This window comes from Neolamprologus brichardi, chromosome 2, assembly GCF_056152115.1.
Source record: "Neolamprologus brichardi isolate AB-2024 chromosome 2, ASM5615211v1, whole genome shotgun sequence".
NCBI lineage: Eukaryota > Metazoa > Chordata > Actinopteri > Cichliformes > Cichlidae > Neolamprologus > Neolamprologus brichardi.
The window spans coordinates 24,931,745-24,957,497 of record NC_142105.1 but is presented as its reverse complement, the minus strand read 5'-3'; the positions used below and the strand labels follow the sequence as shown (position 1 = coordinate 24,957,497).

At 41.9% G+C, this 25,753-nt stretch overlaps 1 protein-coding gene across 3 annotated transcripts; it reads left to right on the top strand.

The window, feature by feature from the left end:
* Window positions 1-25,449, top strand: kdm3b (lysine (K)-specific demethylase 3B). 3 transcript variants are annotated; one of them, XM_006781507.3, is made up of 25 exons: window positions 1-499; window positions 8,324-8,482; window positions 11,444-11,557; window positions 11,870-11,975; window positions 12,725-12,849; window positions 12,946-13,005; window positions 13,127-13,822; window positions 13,941-15,135; window positions 15,218-15,434; window positions 15,547-15,761; window positions 15,855-16,007; window positions 16,123-16,230; window positions 16,342-16,469; window positions 16,569-16,866; window positions 16,979-17,232; window positions 17,596-17,868; window positions 18,031-18,202; window positions 18,338-18,428; window positions 18,778-18,908; window positions 19,010-19,129; window positions 19,948-19,971; window positions 22,424-22,563; window positions 22,787-22,963; window positions 23,086-23,220; window positions 24,496-25,449. In XM_006781507.3, exons 1-25 carry the CDS (start codon window positions 293-295, stop codon window positions 24,601-24,603), a joined length of 5,406 nt encoding a protein of 1,801 aa, XP_006781570.2. In that variant the 5' UTR covers window positions 1-292; the 3' UTR covers window positions 24,604-25,449. The 3 variants fall into 3 exon arrangements, with proteins under 3 accessions (XP_006781570.2, XP_006781569.2, XP_006781571.2); XM_006781506.3 differs by having other exon boundaries at window positions 16,566-16,866; XM_006781508.3 differs by lacking the exon at window positions 19,948-19,971 and having other exon boundaries at window positions 16,566-16,866.
* Window positions 25,450-25,753: the final 304 nt, after the last annotated feature.

Sequence of the window (25,753 nt, the reverse complement as noted above, 5' to 3'; positions counted from 1 at the left end):
TACGAGGAGTGCGTTTGATTGTTGCAGGGCTAAATGGCGGACAGAGCTGGATAGTCGCGTTAACACCGAGGACAAAAACGTTTCGACTGGGTGAATTCCTGGCGTGACCCGGTCCTCAGCCGCGTGTCCCCGGGGTGCAGCGCAACCGTCGAATCGAGCCGTATTGTGCACCGAGCTTAAAGCTGTTTTGCGATCGTACCCTAACCTTAGCTTTCTTGAGTTCCCATCCCAAGCGGAGAAGTTAACACTGTTTATGGTGGCTTACTAGAGGCAGCTAGCCTGTGAGCAAACCATGGAGGACTCTCTTGAATTGATAGGGAAGCGTTTGCTTTTGCTCCTCGACGACGGCAGGTCCGCGAATGGATCCGAGTCGGAGCAGGCTGCCTGGGCCCGGGACTGGCTTCGGGGAACTGTGCGGGCAGTGAGTGTCATCGGCCTGGCCGCCCCGGAGGTTAGCGTCGGGGAGGCGACAACAACAACCACTGCAGCGGGGCTAACGGTCAGTGTTTACATTCAGCTGACGCCGTCCTGCATAGCTAAATACACAACAGTTAGCATACATGCACAGTGTACCAGCTGTTTATTATGTGCTCTACATTAGCGAACACATTTTTACCTAGCACCGATGCTACATTTGCTAGTATTTTATGTTAGCTTTTGGACATACTGGCTAGCTCCAAGTCGCAGCCACTGGGGCGCAGCTAAACTCGAGGCCGGGGATTTTTTTTGGCCTTTGCTTTGTTCGCTTTTCAGCTCTCTGACACCCAGCTTCAGTGTTATTCATTAACTATTTAGCACGAATTTGGAAAGCATCGATACGTTAGAGCTAACTAAGCGTTCATTGCACTGAAACAAATCGCCGGCAGTCACAGAGTAACCGTAAAGGTTGAGGAGCTTCCACCGTTGGCTGAGGCTTGTCTAGTTAAAGGCCTTACAAGTTCATAAAGGGGCGAACCAGGAATCCCTGCGAGCGTACTCTGCGTCCAGATTATTAAGTATTCACACTGTTGCTCGGGGTGGTAATTAGAATGAATGAATGAAAGTGTAGTGTTGCCGAGCCCAACAATTGGGAGAGTTTTTGAAAACTGGGTGGAGGTGGTTGACCTACATGACAGCTGCACTTTGTAGTCCAAATGCGGGTTATTACAGTAGCATGCATTTGAATTGACATTAACAGATAACACATCGTTTTTTAATTAAACAATTAGCATGAGGATTGCATTTATGTCTAATCTGTCTACTGTTGTTTATCAAGTAAAGTAAAAATGTAGTTTTAAGAAAAAAATGTAATCGCTTCCGATGTTTTATCTTTTTGTTTATTAGAAAAAGCAAGCTACGACAAAAAATGTAGCCCTTAGTCCTCTTTTTTTTTTTTTTTGCTTTTATCTAAAGAGTAGCAATACTACTTATTGACCTTAGGTGTGCATTTCCTAATTGTATGTTGTTTTTTTCCCTTGGGAAATAAATCTTAAACTGAGGAATTTCCTTCTTGTGTGAGAACTTGTTCCTGTGCTCTGCCCTTATCTTGCATGTCGATGCATAATTATAAAAACATCATGAAAAACATCTTCTATCCATGTTTGTCTCCTGGTCTGATAACCTGCTCCATCAGTGATAAACAAAAGGACTTGGACATGTGGTACTGCACACCCTTTTATGCTTTTAAACCTTGCTGTATGTGTCAGGGGTCTGTCCAGCTTGGAGGGTTTATGCCACCGGTGTTTACTTCTCCGAGCCCCACCACCCAGTGAACATGTAAGGACATGTCAGAAAATCTGAGCTTTGAAAAAATAGGTGGGCTAACTGATCAGTCTAAAAACGTGTGAAAAGCTTGTTTATGTCCTAACCTTTTTAAAGAGGTGTAGCTGGCAGGCGTGAGTCAGTGGTCTAGTGAAGAAGATGGAGGATAGATTGGTAGTTGTAATGTTTTTTCTTCTTTGTAGGGCAGCGCTCATCCATGATCAGAAAAAAATCCCACTACAATGATTTTTGGTCAATATTAAGTTAACTTTCAAAAGAGCACAGTGTCTTTTAAACATTGAATTTATCTAAACTTTGAGTGTATTTGAACTGAAACCCAAATAAATAAATGAAAACGTGTTGTGAAGGGACACATTTTATCAGTTAGATCCACACTAGACCATATATGCCCTGTAGCCCTGAACCTTTCTACATGTTTCCCACAAGATGTGGATATGAGAACATGTTCAATCAGAAGTGTGATCGGACATAAACGCTCTCTTCCTGTTACAAGGTCTGAGCGAAGTCCGATTGAGCCCATTTGCGAATACAGGTAAGGGTCCAGTGACTTCAATATAGGGTCATATGGGCTAGTTGGGGTCATATTTCAACTAACAACTCAAAAACCATTGCCTCCACTGCAGGTGTTCTCTGGGTGTAGACAGCTGACGAGAGGCCCTAGTTGCACCACACAGCTGGAAGACCTGCAAGGAAGTCACTAGTAAAGTAACAGAGAGTCAAGCCTTCCTCAGTTGCTGACAGGGGATTAGGCCAAGAGCCATCCAACACCTTTAGTGTGTGCTGCTGATGGCAGACTGGACCAGGCACCCTGGTAACGTGGAGACAAAGACAGCCGGAGGCAATCGTTAATGATCCTTCCCTAGGTGAACCTGCAGAAACCTTAGTATGGCTTCTCCTTGTTGATCATAGGTTCTCTTCCTGTCGTCCCAGCTTGATCTGGACTTGAAGGTACACAAGATTTATTAAATAGGCAGGCAAATGAAATTACATTAATGATCCAGCCACTAAGATGACTGATAGTCGTAGATGCCATACAGAAATCTATGAATTTTTGCTTCTTATCATCTTTAACCATCCGATACGTTTTATCACACGTGCTTTCTGATTATCTTATCTCATAGATGTCAGTGCAGGCTGTCAGGACCAGATCCTAACAACAAAGAAAGAAGAACGTATGCTCTGTATTCATAAAAAGCAACACCAAATTTAGATTAAGAAGGTTTTGCAACAAGCGGCATTTGGTAGGGTACTCAAAGCTCACTTTGTGGTCGTTCCTGCTTCATTGAATGACATTAGATCCCCTAGGAGCATGGTACTTATATGTGCAAACTTAAAAAGCTAAAACAGTACTAACCAAGTTGTTGCAGCTGGTGTTCTGACAAAAACAGATTGTCAGAATAGTGGCAAAAGTGACTAAAATCAAGCAATAAACTAATTTTAGTAAAGTTTCTGCATTCCTGCATTTTAGACCTTTGGCAGTTCATGATTTTAACATATGGCGCTTATTGTATAAATGAAAACAGATGGCCTTTTTGTTGTATCTGGCAGTTTTTCAAAGTCTGTCTGAGAGGCTGAGTTTCTTTGCAGTCAGTTTACAAGTGGACAGACTCCTTGCAGTTACCATGAAACTCCAGTGGCTGCGAACCTGCTAGTCCTGGCTGTCCTGGCTGTCCTGTCTTCTGTTTTCCCTACGCACCGGATCGCTTGCCAGGTTGCTGTTGCAGGGGCCCTCTATCATTCAGATAATTCTCCAGAGAGGATGCTTCTTTTGTCACATGTACTCCAACATCACTGTCTTGGACGGCAGGTGGTGATGCTAGACCTTCAGCTGTGGTGGATGCACTACAAGCTCCAGGGCCACAGTAGTTTGGAGCTGCAGTCTAACACTGTGGAGGTGGAGTATAGGTATTTAGTCATTAATGCATATGCACCTGTCTATACAGAGAAACACTGGATTGTGAAGATATCTGATGAAGTTGAGAAGAGACTGGTTTTGGTTGATTTTTTTTTTTTTTTAAGTCATTAATCCTTGACATGTTGGTGATTTTTATTCCTTGTTACCTTTGGAAAAGTAAAACTGAAGAACCATGGAAATCATGGATCACTTACTCGCCGCAAATACTCTCCATATGTGCTGCAGACAAGCGGTTATTACCTGTGATTTATTTGGACCAGTGAAAGCTTTTGACACTGAGATCTGTGGATTTCATAGAGTACTGTATTTGGCAGGCTGCAGATACATGAGACGAGTGCAGCAAAACCTTAAAATCTGAACAATTACCATAAAGCTTGATGCCACATGGACAAAGTTAGAAAATCTGTTGCCTTTTGCGTGGGATGTACCAAGGTTTTGGAACGTTTTTCTCTGTTGTTTGAGAATGAATTGTCTTGCACAGTGGCAAAACATCACTACCTGAAGGTTAAGCAGTTTGCTTGGTATTGTCTCTGCAAGTTTGCTGCCTTCAGAGTATATGTCCAGGCATCCAAATAAGTATGGCTACATTTCACCTATAAAATTATAGTTCCCTTTCAGTTGATTCACTCGGTACAACACATACAGTACAGGATTTCATCCCTCCGTGTATATTAGAAGAGGAAACCTCTGTTTACGTCTTGACTTGTGATGATATGTGCATGATGACAGGGGTGAGTATTTGCTGCCGAGTTATTTGGGCAATCAATCAAAGCCATTAAGGCTTTGATCTGTGGAAGAAGCAAACAGAGGCACTGCGTGACATCATCCCCAGACGTCATACCAAGCCCATACTAACTAGCTCTCACAGTCCTACTGCTCCTCTGCTGCCGGGCAAGAGCAGCACCCACTCCTGCTGTGGTGAACCTTCAGTGAGAGCGCAGCCTCCGGCTCGAGTTCCACGCCAGTCGGATTGGAGCAAAGGTCCACATTCAAGCTCCCGGTAGGACCCAACGCCAAGGATGAAAAAGCCTTAGTCCTCCTAGGTGTGGGATTGAGCGGAGAGGGGCTCCAGTGGCAAGGATACAATAAGAGGCGCAGTCCTAGCATCAGTCCTAGAAGGCGTTGTACTTTCCCAGCACCGTCTCCCAAGCACAAAGCCCCTGCACACAAAATGTCTCAGGTTGTAACTCCCAGTTTGGGTGTGTTAAAACATCAGGTGCCGATGTCACATCAAGCGTCCCCACTGTATTTCATTGGTGTGCCCGAATAAAGGTGCCTGCAACAAACTGTATGAACTTGCATGTTCCAGTGTTACAATCAATTAAGGATGCTTAGGCACTCCTTGTTACCGTTTGCAGTTCCGGGCCAAGCCGCCTTGTTTCCACAGAATTGTACAAACCTGTGTTTGCAAGGAAGCAGCAGTGATACTAAGAGAGGAAACAAGTGCGCAATTACAGAACAAAACAATACCAATATTCTCCCCTTCGGAGTAAGAAAAAGGTTGGTACAGTTGTTATTTTGTTGTCAGAAAAAAAGGGGGAGAGCTTTGTCCCATACTCGACCTGTGAGTCTTAAACAAATAGCTACGAACGTGCAAGTTCAAGATGCTGACACTCAGACAGCTTTTGAATGAAGTTGGCCCGTGAGATTGGTTTGCAGCCAGCAGTCTAACAGATGCTTATTTTCACGTGGCTATACAAATGAACAACAGGCAGTTTTTGAGGTTTGTATTCGAGGGGGCAGCTTACTAGTACCTGGTGCTGCCATTCGGGCTCTCTCATTCTCTCTTGCAAATTAATGATCAAGAAACTGACCTCACAGCCCATTGTTTGTCACTGGTGCTAGTTTCAGTCATTATGCAAATGCACTGCTTAAAAGGTTGGGGAAAACCTTTCCTATTAAAACTGGGTCGTTGCTGATCAGTTTCATAGATAGTGTTAATCAATAACATGCTGTAATATTCCCACCCCAAGTGTAAACAAATGTGACCAGAAGAAGAGATGGTGGGAGTCTGGAAGACTGGAATCTCCATTAAACAGCTGTAGTCCTTTGTGAGAAGTGGGAGCTCTGGTGTTCTTATGTTTACTTTGTCACTTTGTGTAGCTGATCATTTGAATGTGAACTTTGGCAACGATCAACCATTGTGCATATTTGCATAAAGTAACAGATGACGTAATAATCATGTCTCTATGAAAATGTTCTTTTTACATTTGTAAAAAAGGTTTTCATTCAAAATCTTTACGTATCCTTCTTTCTTCACTATTCCGTGGGACGAGATTCCTAGTTCCAGAAGCACTGAAGCGTCATCTCAGCATAATACTCCCACCACCATGTTTCACTGTGGGCTTGATGTTCTTTCTCCAAACATAAGCTGAGTGTCTGTGATCAAAAAGCTCCAGTTTCATCTCATGTGGCCAAAGGTCACGCTTCCAGTGTGCATAATGTTTCACCAGGTTGTCCTTGTTCTGTACTGTGTGGCAATCTTTGAATTTCTTGACGACACTTCTCACTCCAGTTCTTGACTCTTGGAGCAGCTGTAATAACTTTGTATATCCAGCTCGTGTTTTGTGAGCATCTACAATTCGTTTTCTCCAAAGAAAAATAGTATGACTACCAGGGCTGCCACAAACTATTATTTTGATAGTCGACTAGTCACCGATTATTTTTGCAATTAGTCGACTAATCAGATCATGCATCAGTTGAACGTAAAACGTACAGCTTATTGCACCAGAATATCTGCTCTTATATAACTATTATTAGCTTACAGCTTGAAGTGTTTAAGATATGTGCTAACTAAAAATGAAGACAAGATGATAGTTTTAATTAAATATATTGTTTCGGTGGAGTTTAATAAACTCAGCCATCTGCTCATTGCTATCTTAAATATAACAGGACACCGGAGTATATTCTCGAGCATCTCACACTTCTGATAATCAGTTGTCTGCTTGACCTTTATTCAGCTGTGTAAAAACTATAACTTTAATCTCAGCCAAACCGATTTACTCAGGAACAAATAAAACACTGAAAAAAGCCAAACACTAACATTTTTAAGTTATCGAAGTTATCTATGTTTAACCTGAGTAGCGAAAGACGGCGGTGGGTCGAAAACGATTTGCCGGGAGTCCGGTGTTCTCACCTTCTCTAGTGAGCCTTGAACCCCGGCTAGCTATCAAGCTGGTGGGTAACAGACGTCTCCAAAAACGTCGGAGTGCTTTTGAAAATATGTGATGTCTTGGTAAACTGAGCAGATATTTGAAGTTTACACAGCTACATTCTCGCCTGAAAATATGTTAAAAGTTTACTTTTTGACCCAGAAAGAATAATAAAAGAAATATTAAAACTAAGTAGCTGCCGCCATTGTAGGAAACTGAGCAGGGCCGTGCTATGAATTCTGGGATAGGTTGGGCCACGAAAGATGCATCCGACCCATCCTTCAAATCTGGGGAAATGAAGGGCGGATTTGGAGGAGTCTTCGAATTCAACAGCCTTTGTTGTGTTGCTGTAACGTAATTGGCCTACAAATGCAAGTTCAGGAGTATCCGGTTCCTGAATTTGAACACAGCCACGATACCGGACACTGCTTCTTCTTCTTCAGGGTTTAACGGCAGCTGGAATCCTTGTACGTGCAGTGCTGCCATCTTCTATTTCAGTCCGTTATTACACTCTTAAATCCTACTACTTATTTCTGCGTCTTTTGGGATGATTAAAAAGCTTCAAACGACACGTCGACTATTAAATTAGTCGTCGACTATTTTGATAGTTGATGTAATCCTGACTAGTCGACTAATCGTGGCAGCCATAATGACTACTATTAAGGCTGATTGTGATGGTAATATCCCGTGTCTGGTTCTGTTTATTTGTTTTTCAGAACTAGCAAATACAGTTATGGTTACTGGGGAAAAAGACAAATGAAATTAATACCATTTGGACAGAATATGACAGTTTTATAAATCTTGTTCTTGGTATCCACAGCCAGTACTATTTTTCAAGCAGGGCACATTCATAGTAGAGTAGCACCCAGAACTGCAAGAACTAAAGTGGACTTACCATTTGGTGTTCTTCACTTCTATAGCGAGTGTTGACTGACTCATACTTGTATGGCTGTTATTTACTCTCCAAATCACACATCTTTTTTCAGATTTCTCACTGGGCTGGACAGCATGGTTAAGGGGACTTTTCAAAACCTTACCAAGTTTTTCTTTTCCACAGATGATGTTACTGAGTAAATGTGCAGATGTTTTTTCACTTAGAAATGCCAAACAGCAGCCCGGGGTTTTGAGGGCTAACCTGAAAACATAACAAAAGATATCTCAAGTTTTCCTCTAGCAGTACTCAGCCTCCTTGAAGTTTAAGTTAAATTAAATGTGGATTATACATATTTTACACACATTATACATATAGGTTATATAAACCTGTTGGAGCATGCAGTTCACTTAATTCACAAGACCAAAATACAGTTTAACATCCTGTGATGGTAATATATTAATTAACTTTGTATCGAATTTGATATTTTAATACCTTTGTAAGGAATCAGATTTGCTTTGTTTGTTTAGACTTGCGATTTCCTGAAAGTGTGAGAGTCTGCAGTAATTTCACTTGCTTCATCACTTCACAGTCCTTGTGTGTATGTTCTGGTTGATTTTGCAGGTATTTGTGGAGTTTGAGAATGCTTCGCAGCGCTGTTCTTGGGTGCAGGTGTATGACGAGGGGGTGAAAGCTGTGCTGGTAGAAGACTCCATTGTTTGGGCCCGTCGTAGCGACGTTACCGACACAAGCGGAGCCTCGGCACCAGCCTGGCCTGCTCTGGTGAGTGCTCAGCTGGAAACAAGCAAAACCATTAACCATCCAAATAGTCTGGGCTCCATCTGTGAATGGGGAATAGAGTGAGCTGTACTTAGATCAGATTTATGCTTGGAATGTAAAGTGAATGGAAGTTGGATAACTCTTTTGGTCATTGAAATTCATTTGAAAATAAAGTGTGCACCTGATCCCACACTGGTGTCTCCCGACTCATCGAGAGGAGACAAAAAACAAATTAAAGCGCCATTTACATGTTGCTCACCTTCCACATCCACACTGGGAGTTATTTTAGTCATTGTTGTTCGCTCTGCAGTGCACATTTGCTTATAAGTATAATAATGTCCAATCTGAAGGTTACCATCACCTGGTACGTGTTTTGAACAGCTAACACTTGCAGCTGGATATTGGCAATGATAACTACAAAATGAGTCAATTACTATGGAGTTTGATTCAGTGCTTGATGTTTTACTTGCATAAGATCAGAGCATCCATGTTTAATGTAAATGCATAAAGCACGTTATAATTGTATTATTTGTTTCTATATTTCTTTGTGTAATCAGTGTGAGAGTGCTGTTTTCTTATTTATATGAAAATGACTCAACATCAACATTTTGGGACCAATGTATGACAAAGAATTAACAAAAAATGATCTGCATGGTTTGAGTGCAATTGCAAAATATTGTCTACATGCACGTTAAAAAACAACAACCATAAAACAAGGAAAATGCTTGCATGTGTTCACGCATGGACTCTTAGTACATACATACAACTGGCTTAATGATCACCTTGAGGGCAGACAGGAAAGTCAGGACATCATTAACTGCTTATGTTACTTATCTTCCAGATAGTAAACAGAAGGCCAGGTCAATGTGCAGTCTGTTTTACCCTTTCATAGACGTTTCGGTTTTCAAATTGGCCAGTTTATACATCCACTCGCCACTTCATTAGTTACATCTTGCAAGTGCCTCCAGAACTGTCCCTAATATTTCATGGTATAGATTCAACAAAGTAATGGTGTCATTCCTGGAATATTCTGGTTCCTATTGGTAGTTGCTACAGATTTGTTGGTTACACATTAGAGCTGCGTTAAATCATTGAATACCTTCAATAATCTTAAAAAATTGGTTGATGCATTTTTTTGGTTCAATGCTTTGGGTTAATCCAGCAACTTGGTAGCGCTCAGTTGTCACTATGTAAATGCGAATGTGTCACCCACATTTGTGATTTAAAATATTTTTACTGCAGACCAGTAAAAATATACATGGGCCTGTAAAACTCGAGGCTGCCGACATGGACACTGAATTATTGACATCAACTATTACCATTAATTATTACATCTACACCGTTAGAACGTCTGTTTTCTGCAGTAGAAAATATTGCATTTAAAAGCCCAGGGAAAACTTCAGTTTTAAAAATGTGGACATGCTTGCTTTTCTTCATTGCAGTCATCATTTACAGACACACGAGCACACACACAGAAAACACATACGCCTGAACACCCACCAGATCTACTACGTCCAGGTGATACAGTACAGTCAGAACTCTTTTTGCCTCCTATTAATGGAAGAACACATTGAAAGAAGACAGTTTTATTCTGTGCCTCAGCTTAGGTTGTGTATATACCTTTTTTTCTTCTTTTTTTTTGAAATTACTGTTACCTTGGATTTAAGAAATTGTTTTCTTTAAAATATGATTTTAATATGATATTTAAATACAACGAGAGGTTTGAATTGTTTTGGCAGACCTTCTATTCAGTTACACTATTAAAACATTGGTTTCCATTTTAGAAATTGCAATTAGTAGTGCAGTTTGAAAGATCAGTTTCCTCTCTTTTGAATATTTATCGTTGCTCATTGATATGACAAAGTAATATTCAGTTAATCAGATAATTGATCGAACACTCGATAACTAAAATAATTGATAGCTGCAGAACTAATGCATACATCTAATACATCCGTGATGTAAATCTCCTGTTTCACCACATCCCAAAGGTGCTCTATCGGATTGAGATTTGGTGTCTAACGAGGCCATTTCAATACAGTGAACTCATTGTCATGTTCAGGTAACCAGTTAGACATGACTTGAGATTTTTTGACATGGTGTGTCCTGCTTGAAGCAGCCATCAGAAGATGGTCACACCGTGGGCATAAAAGGATACAGCTGGTCAGCAACAGTACTCAGGCAGGCTGTGGCATTTATACGATACTCTGTTGCTATAAGATGATTAGAGTATGCCTAGAAAATATCCCCACACCATTAAACCCAACCCAATAGCCTGCAAGGCAGGAATGATCAATGTCTTCATGCTGTTTATGCCAAGTTCTGACCCTGCCGATTGATTTTCCAGCAGAAATTGAGACTCATCAGACCAGGCAACATATTTCCAATCCTTTGTTGTTCAATTTTGGTGAGCCTATGTGAATCGTAGACTCTGTTTCCTGTTCTTAGCTGACAGAAATAAGACCCAAGAGCCTTCTGATGTTGCCCATCTGCGTCAAGGTTCAATGTGTTCTGCATTCAGAGATGCTCTTCTGCATATCTTGGTTCATCAAGTTACTGTTGCCGACCATTCTCCGTAAGTGCTAGAGATGGTCCTGTGGGTAAATCCCAGTAGATCAGCAGTGTCTGAAATACCCAGTCCAGCCTGTCTGACACCAACAACCAATAACTATGCCTCATTCAGTCAGTTGAATGACCATTTTTCCTCCATTCTGATGCTCAGTTTGAACTTAAGAAGGTTGTATTAACCATGTCTGCACACCTAAATGCACCGAGGTGCTGATTATACCAAATATAGTGGCAAGTAACTGGTGGTGGACTATTAGACTGATCTACAAAATTGTATAACATACAAAAGAATTCATAAATGCATACTTTTGTTACTCCTTTTGGTTGTTGAGCTGAATAAACCTAATGTAAGTTCTCTCCCTGTATTTATCTCATTACATGCTCTCGCCTTTTCCACAGACTTTCCGCTCTCTGGTGGACAGAGTTGGTTTAGGATCCTTGGTTCCTGTAGAGTATTTTGGAAACAAAAATTTCGAGTTCCTGCCCGACAACAAAACTGTCCAAAGGTTTGAGGTATACAAAAATTCTAGCCTTTGTTAAAGAAGTTTGTGAACTTGTATATCAAACAGTACCAACAACATTTTGTGATTTAGCGTCTGGTGTTTTCTGTTTTATGCAATCATTAAACAGATTGACTATTTATCACTCAGGATACATGTTAATGTCACTGACATGTTTAAATGTAAAACAACTGAATTATTTTGTGTTTTCATTAAGTGCTTCTTACTTAATAATCTAGGGTGAAGCTGCATACATGTTTTGTTCTACATTTCAGCTCTACTGCGAGCGCTGCTTCAGATCAGTTTGGTTTCTGTCCTTTTGCAGGTTGATAAAGATGTAAGACACCCTTTGCTGTTGGAGCAGCCATCTCTGCAGGCTGCCATCTCCAGCTGGCGTACTGACTTTGAACTGCAGGAGATATTCAGGAAGGGTAAGTTTCAACCTTCACCAGTTTCCTTTATCTCGATTTCACATCTGGGACGTTGTGTCTTAAGGGTGTTTGTCACATAATTAAAATTGAAAGGAGTCCTAATCAGTGGCACTTATTTAAGTTAAGCCCAGTAATTGCTGGTTATGATTTATTTGATGTGGCGTTTGGGTAGCTTTGTAGTGTAGTGATTTACACGTTTGGTACAACAGCAACTCAGACAAGCACATTGGCACACAGCTGCTTGAGTTAATTAGCTTCCCACTGACTAGCTAATCGGTGGCATGCAGTCTGTTTTCAGATGACCTCAGATCAGTTTGAACCCCGGCTGAGTAGGTACTAAAAAAGTACCAGGTACCACCACCTACTGGAAAATCCTTAAAGTTGACTCAAGCCAATCTGACCTGAGTAGGTACTAGTGGAAATGGGCTATAACAGTGCAGACAACTATTCCCATTAAGCGATACCTTTGCTGCAATTTGTTTAGTGCAAATTATAGTGGAAAGCCTAAATATTATGCCGCCCTCCTCTGTATTTTTCACATTTTACAAAGTCCTCTATTGGGCTGGTCTCTTTCACAGGTTGGACAATGTCACCCGTATTGTTAGAGGAATGAAGGAATTTGAGTTCAGAATAAAAAACATCTGTGTTTTATTTAAAAGCAACATGTCTGTCTGCCAGATTTAAATGACATGCGAGGGATATAGATTTAATTCTCTCAAGTCCTGTTTTCCTATTGTACCTGTCCTCAGGTTCATACACTATTCAAGGACGCAAAGTTCGTGTGTACCAGCCGGAGTTTGAAGAGTGCTGGGCGACTGGACTGGTCTCACAGCACGACCCTATCTCTCACATTATGGAGATTACCTTGGATAAGGTAATGTTTATGTGTTCCTTAATTAAATTCTACTGTTCATGGTGTAAATAAATGTTACTTAATGACTACACTTTTTTTCTTTTTTTTGCGCTGCAGGGAGAAGAAAATCAGATGGTTGATCCTCGTGTGATACACGTCATGCTGACAGAGGAGGAGGTAGGGTTGTTTCAGTAGTTGATATCCGTCAAATTCTCCTCATGCTGTGTGCTGTATGTTTAGTTAAAAAGTCATTTGAGATTTAGATTTTTAATTATTTCTGGATATTTTCTGCCTTTAGCTTGGCAAGAATGGGCGGCGAAGGAAGGACAGCGAAACAATGAAAGGGGACAGCGGACGCAGACGCAGGACTGCCTCAGAAGGTGAGGATGACTTGAACTTGAAACGGTTTAAAGGAGCAGCAGATACCGGAGCGGACGCACAAAACTGCGGCGACACCAGCAAAACTGCAGTGGACGCGATGGGGATTTGGGCTGGAGACTCTGGTGAAAGAGTCAGCAGCACAACCAAAAATGGAAGCTCTTCAGATGGAACCTTTCCTCAGGGCCGAGGTTCGCCCCCAACAATTAATTCCTCGCTCCAGATGGACCAGTCAAACGCTAGTTCTCCTCGCTATCCCGGCCACATCAAAGAAAACGGTCGCGCAGTCGCCACGCAGGGAGCAGCAGACTCGACCACCACCATTACACCCACTCCTCCTCCCCTCAAACCAGCCCCTTCCCCCTTTTCCACTGCGTCTTTTCCCTCACTAGGCCAGATGCCAGTCTTGGTTCCTGGAGCACCAGCCCCCAAGGCCTCCTCATCCCCCCAGCTCGAACGAGAGGAGGGCAACCAGGCAGCTTATTCCAAATCAGCTGCTCTTGTTTCCCCAGGACCTGTCACCATTTCTTGGTCACAAGACAGCGTTCCCAGTGTTTCGCTTTCAGCTTCTGTGGGTTTTAGCTCTAAAACTTCTAACTGGGGAAGCCAGACGGAGGTAAAACCAATGATGTAACAAGTACCATCAATACTGTATACACATTTCCAACAAATTGCTCTTTGCAATCTGTTATCTCTATTATTTGACTTAACCGTGTTGTGTTTCTGTTCCTCAGGGATCTAAAACGGCATCAGGCTTTCGTTTGTCCCAAGCTGGATCTACTGCTCCTGTATTTGGAGATGTTACCTCACAGACCAACGGAGCTCCTACCACTACCACAGCCTCTCAGGATGCTCCCAAGCCTTTTGGCTTCAGTTTTGGTGGAGCAAAGACTGAGGCTCAGCCTAAGCCAGACCAGAACCTGTTTTTCCAGTGCATGTCGCAGAAGTCTGTCACCAGCCTAAATCTAACTGCTGATCAGACCCAATCCAAGGACACCAATTACTTTACTGCAGTGTCTGAGAGCCTGAGTAAAGAGCCTCCAAGCCTTTTCAAGCCAGCAGCCCCCACTGAAGGGCTGAAAAAGCCTGAGCAGCCTAAAGTGCCTGAGGTCCAGCAAACGGGAAATGGTGTGTTCAACAAATCATCATCACCCTTCCAGGGCATGGGGGGCTCTCCAGGAGGACGGAGCTCTGGCTTAAATGTGGGTGGTCCAGCAGTGTCCTCTGGAGCCCAAAGTGCTTCTAAAAAGAACAGTAATAATGGAAGTTCAGTAGTTGGCTTAGGGCTGCAGTCTGGTTTTAATTCTGCAGAGAGTCACCAGAACCTTTTTCTACAGAACTCCAAGGAGTCTGCTAATCCATTTTTGGCATACGGGGAAAAATCCTCCCTCACAGCTTTCGTTGGCCTAACTGGGTCCGAGCCACAGTCCATGGGTCCTGCGCTGGACAGCAAGCCGAACCTGTTCACTATGGCAGAGCCACCTAAGGGGATTCTGTCTTCTCCTTTCCCAGCATCGTCAGCAGCTGCTTCAACCAGCACTTCCCCCTCTCCGGCACCAGCCTCGTCTCAGACGTTACAAAGTAAAGGGACTGAGATAAAGGAGGAGCAAGACGTTAGCGAGATTCCATCATCCACCTCAGACTGCCCGATGTTTGGAAACGCTGGCCCTGGCGGAATGGAGGAGGTGCCCGTGCCCTTCGACCAGAGCCAGTCTCAGAAGTTTAGCTTGGAAGACAGAGGCCAGTCATCTAAACATGACTCTGAGTCCAGCAGCAACAGTGACCTCTCAGATCTGAGTGATAATGAAGAGGGCCTGGAGAAAGGTCAAATCCCAGGAGGACCTGTTTCTGCCAAGGATGGAGCCATCATGCAGAAAAATAAGGTCCAGGGGGCCGCTAAGAGCCGTCCACGTAACAAGCCTTTCAAAGGTAAGACTTGTCCCCTTCTCACTTTTTAAAATGGTGATAAACAAGCTTACCAAGAGAGGTAACACTAAACTCTCTTTTCCAGTGGGTCAGTCTGTACTTAAAGATCAGAGCAAGGTGCGTCGTCTAAAGCAGTCTGGTGAGTCCTTTCTTCAAGATGGCTCCTGCATCAATGTGGCCCCTCACTTGCACAAGTGCCGCGAATGCCGCCTGGAACGTTATCGGAAATATCGGAATACGGGCGAAGAGAGCGACGACGACGATGATCCGAATGTAGCCTGTCGTTTTTTCCATTTCAGAAGGTACGGATCACACAGCTTTGTCTTTCTTTATAATTTTATTTATGTATTTCTTTATTTTCAAAAAAAATGTGTGTTTTGACCTTAATGTTTTACTCTTTTAACTCGTGACTAGGCTGGCTTTCACTCGTAAAGGTGTGCTGCGTGTGGAAGGTTTCTTAAGTCCCCAGCAGAGTGATTCTATGGCTATGGGACTGTGGCTACCTGTGCCCGCTGTCCATGAAGGCCTCGACCTCGACACATCCAAGTACATCCTGGCCAATGTGGGAGATCAGTTTTGTCAGTTGGTGATGTCTGAGAAGGAGGCCATGATGATGGTGGAGCCTCACCGTAAGTATAAAGACATCTTTCCAAGCTCATGTTTTCTCATTAGAGTTTTGTTTGCCACGAGTCTAATCCGCTTATTTTTTGATTGTCCTGCAGAGAAAGTGGCCTGGAAACGTGCCGTGCGAGGCGTCAGAGAAATGTGCGATGTGTGTGAGACCACCCTGTTCAACATCCACTGGGTCTGTCGTAAATGTGGGTTTGGAGTGTGTCTGGACTGCTACCGGCTTCGCAGGAACAGGCCAAGGGAGGGTGAGTCACTGCAGTGATATTAGAGTAACTTTAGGGCTGTTTAGTGTGTCTTATTTTATTCCTTATTTAGCTTATTGTGTTGGAAATACATGGTTGACTTTATTCTTTCCTTCAGATGTAGACGAAACTCCGGAGGATGAAGTTTTCTCTTGGTTGAAGTGTGCCAAAGGCCAACCTCACGAGCCACAAAACCTCATGCCTACACAAATTATACCTGGAACAGGTAACATGTACATTATGATCAACTCCCCCATCGCAGGAACATTAAATGTTACCCGTGATCAAATATTGCTACAGTAAAAGGTGTGATGATCGTACTGTCCTTCTCTTCCAGCTCTTTACAATATAGGAGACATGGTGCACTCAGCAAGAGGCAAGTGGGGTATTAAAGCCAACTGTCCCTGTGCCAATCGACACACTAAGCCTCTAGTGCGCCCTACTGCCCCAAATGGGATTTCACAGGTACAGTTTTACAACTTTCCGAGCTTTCTTTTCTCATGTCTACACTTTGAAAGCTCCTAAACTGACGACTCTGCTATCTTGTTATGTGTGTCTCAGCAGTCCACACCGGGCAGTGGGGGTGGCCTCGCAGGTGCAACCTCTGGTACAGGCATCACTCCAAAATCAGAGGGAGAAACATCAGCAATCAAAACAGAAACCACACAGACACCAGTATCGTCAGACAGTGGGGGTGGAGAAAGTGTGGGCAGTACCAGTACCTCCACCAGTGGTACGTCCTCCCCCTGTAACCTCACACAGTCCTCTGTCAAGGAGTCGCGCTCATCAGGAGAAGGCAACAGCTCTGCTCTGCACTGGCTGGCAGACTTGGCCACACAGAAAGCCAAGGATGACACCAAGGGTAAGTAAGAAGTGGGTTACAAGTGTTGAGTGCGTAAAATCTTAGTGCATGAAAAAGATTACATCAACCTAGGATCTGAATAACGTCGCTCCTTCCTCCCATCTTTCTCCAGAATCCGGTTCGCTTCGCTCCATAATGAGTCGAGACAGTCGACCTCCCTTCGGCCTGGACTCCCTCAGTGCTCTGTCAAAGCCTTCTGCTTCTAGCCCTAAGCTATTTAACAGCCTTTTACTGGGCTCCAGCATGGCCCAGTCTAAACCTGAGGGATCAAGTCTCCGGGACCTGCTCAACTCCGGACCAGGAAAACTGCCCCAAGGCCCTGGAGAGAGTGGGGTACCATTCCCCTCTGTTTTTACCTCAGCAGGCGTAAGTAAAATGTTTTCATTTTTCCATATGATGATATAGTGTTGATCATTTTTTTTCAAACGTATGTATCAACACAAAAACTTCAGCTAAGTTTCTGAACTTGAAATTATACTTCAAGTCCATTTAAATATGGAAATTTAGATGCTGAAAACAGGAATACTATTTGTTGTATTTCAGCAAGCAACAGATTTCTGAAGTGCACAAGTTGTGGAGTAAATCATTAAAAAATTACCACCATCTACTGATTCTTTGTAAATTTTAGTGTATAAACTGCTGAAACTGTACTCCTTCAACAATAGTATCGGCTAGCTACAAATAAAACTACATAGCTGGGTAACCCAAAATCTTTATGTGACCTGACAGAGCGACAAGCTGAAGAGCAGCCTTCCAAACTTCCTGGATCACATCATCGCCTCAGTTGTGGAGACCAAGAAGGCCGAGGGCCGTCGCACCGGGGCCTCTGAAGGCGGAGAACTCGGAGCGTTAGGGTCTCGCAAAGACGGCGTGATGGGCCTTAGTGTTTTGGAGCCACATACCTCACACTCCTGGCTCTGTGATGGCCGACTCCTTTGCCTACAGGATCCCAGCAACAGCAACAACTGGAAGATCTTCAGAGAGTGCTGGAAGCAGGGTCAGGTAAGAATTATGATTAGCATAACTTCATGTTTCATCCAATTCTTTGATTTTTGTGTTAAAATTATGCAGAGATGGATGTTACTGAGCTATGGGTTGAAATTCTATTGCATTGATTGATGTAACTCACCCGTTACTGTCTGATTACCTCTGTTTTGTGGCCAGCCTGTGTTGGTGTCAGGGATACATAAACGTCTGAAGAGTGAGTTGTGGCGGCCTGATGCTTTCAGCGAGGAGTTTGGAGACCAGGACGTAGACCTGGTCAATTGTAGAAATTGTGCTATTATCTCTGATGTAAAGGTGCGAGAGTTCTGGGATGGCTTTGAGGTTATTTCCAGTGAGTATCCAAACTCTCTTTTTCCTCAATTATTTTATTTGTTACTTGGATCCATGAGATCACCAATTATTGTATCTAGCATGTTTTTCTCTGATGCTGGACAGATGTCACTAAATGTGTTTTTTATGAATGCAGAGCGACTGCAAGATGCCGATGGCCTGCCCATGGTGTTAAAATTAAAGGACTGGCCTCCAGGTGAAGACTTCAGGGACATGATGCCCACACGGTGAGGAACACAAAAACATTTACAGAGAAAGCGTTTCAGTGATGTTCTACGGTTGTTCGCTCTCACGAGCATCGCTTCAGCCATCCAAATGGAACTATAGCTAATTTTTTATTTATGGTTTACACTTGGCTCAAATAATATATTTCCGATTGGCATGTTATAGCCATCTGATATGTGCCTGAGACATACAATTACATGAACATGAAATAGTACCGCTTGGTTTATAAGCACATAGAGGAGCTAACTGATTTTATCTCTTCTTTGTATTTTCATGCTTTGAAGCTGTAAATTCTGCCTGTTTGTATTTATGTAAGGTCTGTTATTGATGGGTTTCTTGTACCTTTCCCAGGTTTGACGATTTAATGGACAACCTCCCTTTGCCCGAGTACACAAAAAGAGACGGTCGTCTAAATCTCGCTTCGCGCCTCCCTAACTTTTTTGTGCGTCCTGACCTTGGACCGAAGATGTACAACGCTTATGGTAAGAACAACGTCTGATGGAATTATTTTGTCTTTCTCTCCTTATGTGCGATATAATTTATTCATCTCGCATCACTCTTTCCCCTCTATTTTAACCTGCAGGCTTAATATCGACTGAAGACCGGAAGGTGGGAACCACTAACCTCCACCTGGATGTGTCTGATGCGGTCAACGTCATGGTCTATGTTGGCATCCCTCACGGAGAAGACAACCAGGAGGAAGGTTGGTAGACTTAAACACACTTTGTCTCCTTTTTTTACGGTCTTGCTTTCTGTCTTCAACAAACTCATTGAAGATCAGGATTGTTTTATTTAACCGATTTCCAATAGAATGAACCAAATAGGAGCTAAAAATTTTACCTCTGTGGTCTCTCCGTAAATGGAAGAGAGTCACATTGGTGCTCCGACGCTGTTGCCTCTGCTGCTCATTTGATTTAAGAAGGGACAGTGTACATTAGCTGGTATGACTCCATCATGTAAATAACCCCGAACATCCAGATTTAGCACTACAGGTCAGATATCTGGAGTCTCTGTCAGATTTATGGCTTAAAAGTAAACGTGCAAAACCATATAAGCAAAGAGAAACTTAATCAGCTATAGTAATAAATGGGAATAAGCTTTAAATGTCAGGGTTTTGTTTTATTTTCCAGACTTGTGACAGTGAGATTTACACGTATATCTGTTCCTGATAGTAAAAATGTGTTACTGTAATATATGAATGTTTTTGAAATCCATCCTGACTTCCAAAAACACACATTTTTGTAATGTGAGAGTATTTCTGTAACAATATTACACACCTTGCACACTAAAGCCATATTATCCTGTGAAGCATTAAGTGGAGTACAAGTTAACGAACTTTCTTCTTGAGACACTTCATCACTCATTCCTCACTTTATCGCTCTTGAACAACCTTGTCAGTATTTCCACAACCTCATCCTAAACATTATAGCTACACTGTTTTAGTTGTCTTGGCTTGGACTCTGATAAGACCCTTCAGTGGGTCTTGCTCATTTACATTGTGGCAAAATTTCTCATTCACAGAGGCAGAAATCTCTGGACGCAAAGGTCTGTAGACTTTCAGTTGTATAACTTGAGTAGCATGCCCTTCTTCTTGACTAACTCCCCTTCTTCACTCCTCCACTCCATCCTTCTGTTATCTGTGCAGTAGGGGCCAGAGCACTGGGAACCGTTTGCTAGTTTCTGCTGCTGCATTTTTGTACGCTTTTTCCAGATTTCTATGTAAATACATGCTTTATTAAACTAAGTAACCACATATGGCATTTAAATTTTCCGCATTGCTGCTCTCTGGAGATCCGTGTTTTTTGTTTTATTTCCCTTCTGTGTATTTTCAGTGTTGGGTTAGATAAATGTAACACATTTGGTTGGAGATTTGGTAGTTTTGGGTGCACTGTGCTCTGGTCCTTACCCTGTGGGAGAAAAGTTTGAATGAAGGGCATCTAGATTTGGCATTACCTGTTCCCCTCTGCAGGCTTCTTTTCACTCATCTGAGTGACTCTCATGCTCCTGCACACACGCAATTAGGGATAAGTAGGAAATGTAGGAAACTACATTTTCCTGTAGTGTGCTTATCTAATATTCTTAATTAGTTAATGAGGTTTTAAACTTATAGCAAAGACATAAGTGAGTAGTAGAGGGAAGAGATTTGCTATGCATTATTGAGCAAAATTAGCAAAAAAGAACATTAGGAATAGAACCTCCACATCCAGCTGGTGATTTATCTTTCAAACGTTAATTATGCTGAAATTACTACTTTCTTTTTAAGTTGTATATATTTTTGCAGTCAGGAAAGCCACTCTGTGCAGGATAAAACTGGATGGGTTATTGTACTTTAGTTTCCCAGCTTTTTCAATGTTCAGTGGAAAAGTTTAGGAAGAATCAGCCGGATGTTTCTTTTCATTTTGAAGCATTAAACCACCTGAAACTTTTATTAGGATTTATTTTATTGCACTGTGATTACAGTCCAAAGAATATTACTCTAATGAGCACATCATTATTAGTAAGTCAGTTTAAGACAAATCCTTAGTATCCTTCCTTTTATACATAAAGACCCCAATAACATAAACATAAAAGGACTGTTGTAGCCTAGGAGCTGAACTTATAGCTGTAAAGAAGTTATTTATGATGGACTAGAGAGAAAAAAACTGCAGTCGTACACGGGCACGTTTATTACAGCTGAATGCAAACACGTTTAGATTTCAATGAGAAACTTTGACCACAGCCAGGTTTTTGGTGAGGGAAAGATGAAAGTCCACTGACGCGACAGATTTTATTACACGCGGTTGTTTCGATTCATGTTAATGAATCAAAGGTCTGTCAGTATTATGGCGAGAGTCCAGTGGACTCTTATTAAGGCAGTAGTTTTAGCTGCTGTGTAAGTCAGCAGTAGGCTGTGAATGTGAATGTTTATGTGTCATAAATGTGATTGTGTAGTCTGCAGCTTGTCCTGTCCTTTGCCCCAGTAGTTCTCAACTGGTCTGACCACAGGATTTACATTTTCAGTAGCGACATATTTCCAAAAAAAGTAGTTAGTAGTTAGGAAATGTACAATGCTTTCATGCACTAGAAACATAGTTTATTAAATATAATAATAATAATAATAATAATAATAATAATAATAATAATAATAATAATAAAGATTTGGATCTCAATAATATGAATGCTTAAGCCGCATTTATATTAATTACCGTATTTTCTCAAGTGAAAACCCTTATTCAGCTAAAAGGAGCGCCTCCAATAATGCCTGGGGGACGTGATCAGCATGAAGAAATTAGCCTGTCTGGGTTCTCTTGTATTATTGTATGCCTTTAAAATCAAAGTGTTTCTGTGCACTGCAATACTAAAGGGCTTTTAATTTGAAGTACAATAATGCACTAACTTTAAAAAAGTATTCCTACTGAGACAAGACCAAAAATACCTTTTTAAAAAAACAAACAAACAAACAAGACATTAGAAAGTAAACCTGCCTCTTGATACAGACCTGCTTCAGCAGTTGAGGTACATAAAAGTCATGGTCAGTATTTGAGGAAATACGGTGGTCACAGTTCATTGAAAACCCATGAGCACACAGGCCTGCTGCTTGGCATGCTTGTGTCATGGAAGATGCAGATTCTGAGCTTTTAGTGCACTTCAGAATAAAACTCTTACAGCATTGATGTCCTCTTAGGTCATTTGTCACCAGTTGAGAACTACAACCCTGCACCGTTTCTGCCAAGAAAAAAGTCTGTGATGGATGTATATGAATGAAATTGTTCTATTTAAAGAAAAAATATGTAGATTTAATAATCCTGATTACGGTCCCAGCACTTAGCTTAGTCATTCATGGAAATGGAATCGAGTAAAACACAGTAGTGTTTAAAGTGTTGTGGAAAAATTTAACAATCACAGTGCAAAAGCTAATTTAAAGAGGCCACTAAAAGTCAAATAAACTAACTTCTGTTACAGCTGTTATAGAGACAGTGCTGATTACAACTGTTGTTTGTTTATGTTTGGTCTCCAGAGGTCTTGACCACCATTGAGGAGGGCGATGTGGATGAAATGACGAAGAGGAGGGTGCACGAGGGAAAGGAGAAGCCTGGAGCTCTCTGGCACATCTATGCTGCCAAGGACGCAGAGAAAATCAGGGAGCTGCTTCGCAAGGTCAGCAAGCCGGCAGATCTTTTTCAGGCTAGCTGTAGCCGTAACATTTTGTAACCATAAACTGTGAGGACAGGATTGTCATTGGATAAATAAAACTGGGGTAGAACGATAGCTTGATTTCTGCGGAAGATGATTAAAGTTCACAAACAAAAATTAGCCGGCCGGGGAACTTTAGTTAAAAGCTCATCCTTTCTAAGCAATGGCTTGTCCTGACCTTTCGCAGGTGGGAGAAGAACAAGGTCAAGAGAACCCGCCAGATCACGACCCGATTCATGACCAGAGCTGGTACCTGGACCAGGTGCTCCGCCGCAGGCTCTACGAAGAATATGGCGTCCAGGGTTGGGCCATTGTACAGTTCTTAGGAGATGCTGTATTTATCCCTGCTGGAGCTCCCCACCAGGTCAGACTGTTTTTATATGAAAAGTACAGCTGTACACATACCCTGTGATTCAACAGACCTGCCTGTTTTTTGTGATTTTCCTCACACCTCCATGAACACATTTGTCCTTTCTGCACGCTCAGGTGCACAACCTGTACAGCTGTATCAAGGTGGCGGAGGACTTTGTGTCTCCCGAGCATGTGAGGCACTGTTTCAGGCTGACCCAGGAGTTCAGACACCTGTCCACTACTCACACAAACCATGAAGATAAACTCCAGGTGGGTGTGTTTTTCCTCTCAGTGTGTAGTTTTATGTCTTATTTGGATGGTTTATACTAGAGGACGATGTTTGCTTGTGTCGCTTGAAGCTGTAGGCTATAGTTTACTTAACTCTGCGTTCACACTTTTATGATCTTTTTATTGGAACAAAGAGTTTATTAGTTGCTGACAGTTATTTAAAAACTATAAAATTAAGATTGGTTACCAGTATGTTATCTATAAACTGGGGCTGAAGCCTGAGCAGCATTATAAAGTGTTAAAAGTTGAAGGGTTTAAAGAAACGGGTACATATTATATAGTTTACCTTTCATACACTCTTGTGTCTGTTCTGTTAACCCTTGTGTATATATACACACTCAGCGGACACTTCATTAGTTATACCTGGCTGGTAATGGGGTTGTCTTTAGATTCGTTTTAATTTTTCATGGCATAGATTCAACAAGGTGCTGGAAACATTCCTCAGATTTTCTTTCACATTGACATGACAGCATCACACAGTTTCTACATCCATGATGGGAATCTTCTGTTCTACCACATCAGGTGCTCTATTGGATTGGGATCTGTTAACTGTGGAGGTTGTTTGAGTGCAGTGAACTCTTGGTCATGTTTGAAAAACCTGTTTGAGATGATTAGTGCTTTGTGAGATTGCTTCAGTGTTGCTCAGCTAGTACTGAGTGGCCTAAAGTTGGATGGATCCATGTTTTCATGCTCTTTGAAATGCCGACTTTTTTCAGACCCGTTCCCTGTAAGCCCAGGAGATTGTTGTGTGGGAAAATCCCAGCAGATAAATGTTTAAAGTCACCTAAATCACCTTTCTTGCCCATTCAGATACTCAGTTTGACCATGTCTACACACGTAGCTCCACTGAATTACTGCCATGCGATTGGCTGATTTGATATTTGCATTAACCAGCAGCTGAACAGGTGTAACAAAGTGATCAGTGAGTGTATACACTGTTACAAAGGTGGATGTTTATATTAGAGGCCATTCTTCACTATAACGCAGCAGCATGTTTATAGAGTTCTCAGTGGGAAAAGCTGATTGTTCTGTCTCTGTTTTATAGTCAAACACAGCACAGCCTGTGTTTACATATAACAATGCTATGTTTTTGTTAAATAAAAGGAAAAGCACGATGATACTCTTCAAAGTAAGATAATAAGAGAACTTTTTTTTTCTCTCACAGCAGCATTGAAAAGTTATCATTTCTTATCGGTGTGAGGTGTTTTGTGTCTGGTGTTGTCTCACCTGCGGTTTTGTTGTATTTTTTACCCTCAGGTGAAGAACATCATCTATCACGCAGTGAAGGACGCCATTGGGACGCTGAAGGCCCACGAATCCAAACTAACGCGCCCTTACTCGTCTCCTCAAACCGCTGGCCTCTGAAGACCACTCCACTACATGCACACAGCGCATACATTTCATACCTACATAAACAAGTACCAGCTGCACAGCGCAGAGTACAGAGATAGTGTAGGTTGTTTTGGGGGCAGTGAAGGTTTGAGTTTGGGAAGACTGTACATTTGATTAGATGGGGAGGGACAAATCAGCGCTTCGATGAAGGAAGTCCTTTATCGCTGTTACACAGTACGCTCAAACTTGTCTAGTTGTTTTCCTTTTTTTTTTTCTGATTTTGGTTAACTCTGTATTTAAGGTCAGTGTGTTTGTTCTGTTTTCATTGTACATGTAAGACGTGAGAGTAAGGGAGGTAAAAGCTGACGTGCCTTTGAAGCAGAGGTTCAGCTACAATATAAGCAACTGACAAAAATGTGAGTACTGGGCTAACTTTCCTATTTTGATGACATTGATATTATCTTTCTTCAATAGGAGCGAGGTTAACCTGTTTTTTGTAGACTTTTTTTCTGTTTAAGTTTTTAAACAGCTGATTGTTTCTGCCCTCTGTGGCTGAAATGAATTTGTGAAAACAGCCAGTCAAGGGAAGCAGACCAAAGTTTTGTATTTTTAGTTTTCTTATTTCACTTTTAGAGTAAGAAGTCTTTTTTTTTTTTTTTTTATACACCACAAGGTAATAATTGGTTGGGTGGGGCTTCAAAGGAGGGCAGTTTTTTTTCACTTGTCTTTGTCATGTGAGCTGAATGAACTGCAGACTTCCAACATGGTTCAAGAATCACAATTGCAGCTGAACAGAACTACTGGCCATTAACATTGTATCAATATATATATTGATCTAGCAGTCTGTTTGATTTTTCACAATAAAATTTACAAAAACTGCTGCTTCTCTGATCTTTTTTTTTTTTTTTTAACCTATAAAGCCTCTACCCAAAGCCTCTCTAAGATGTAGATGGTATTAAAATACAAGTTTGCTGGTATCTGATTGCCTGTTTGGTCAAACATCCTGAAAAAGAGATGCAGTTCGCAGTTATGTTGTGCTCTGCAAAAGTCTTGAATCACCCATTTCTTTATAATTTGCTGGGAAAATGTAAATCGGGTGCAGTGATACCAAGTATTCTTCAGGAATACTTCTCCAGGCTTCTTAAACAACATTCAGAGATGCCTTTTGTTTCGTTCTCTGTCA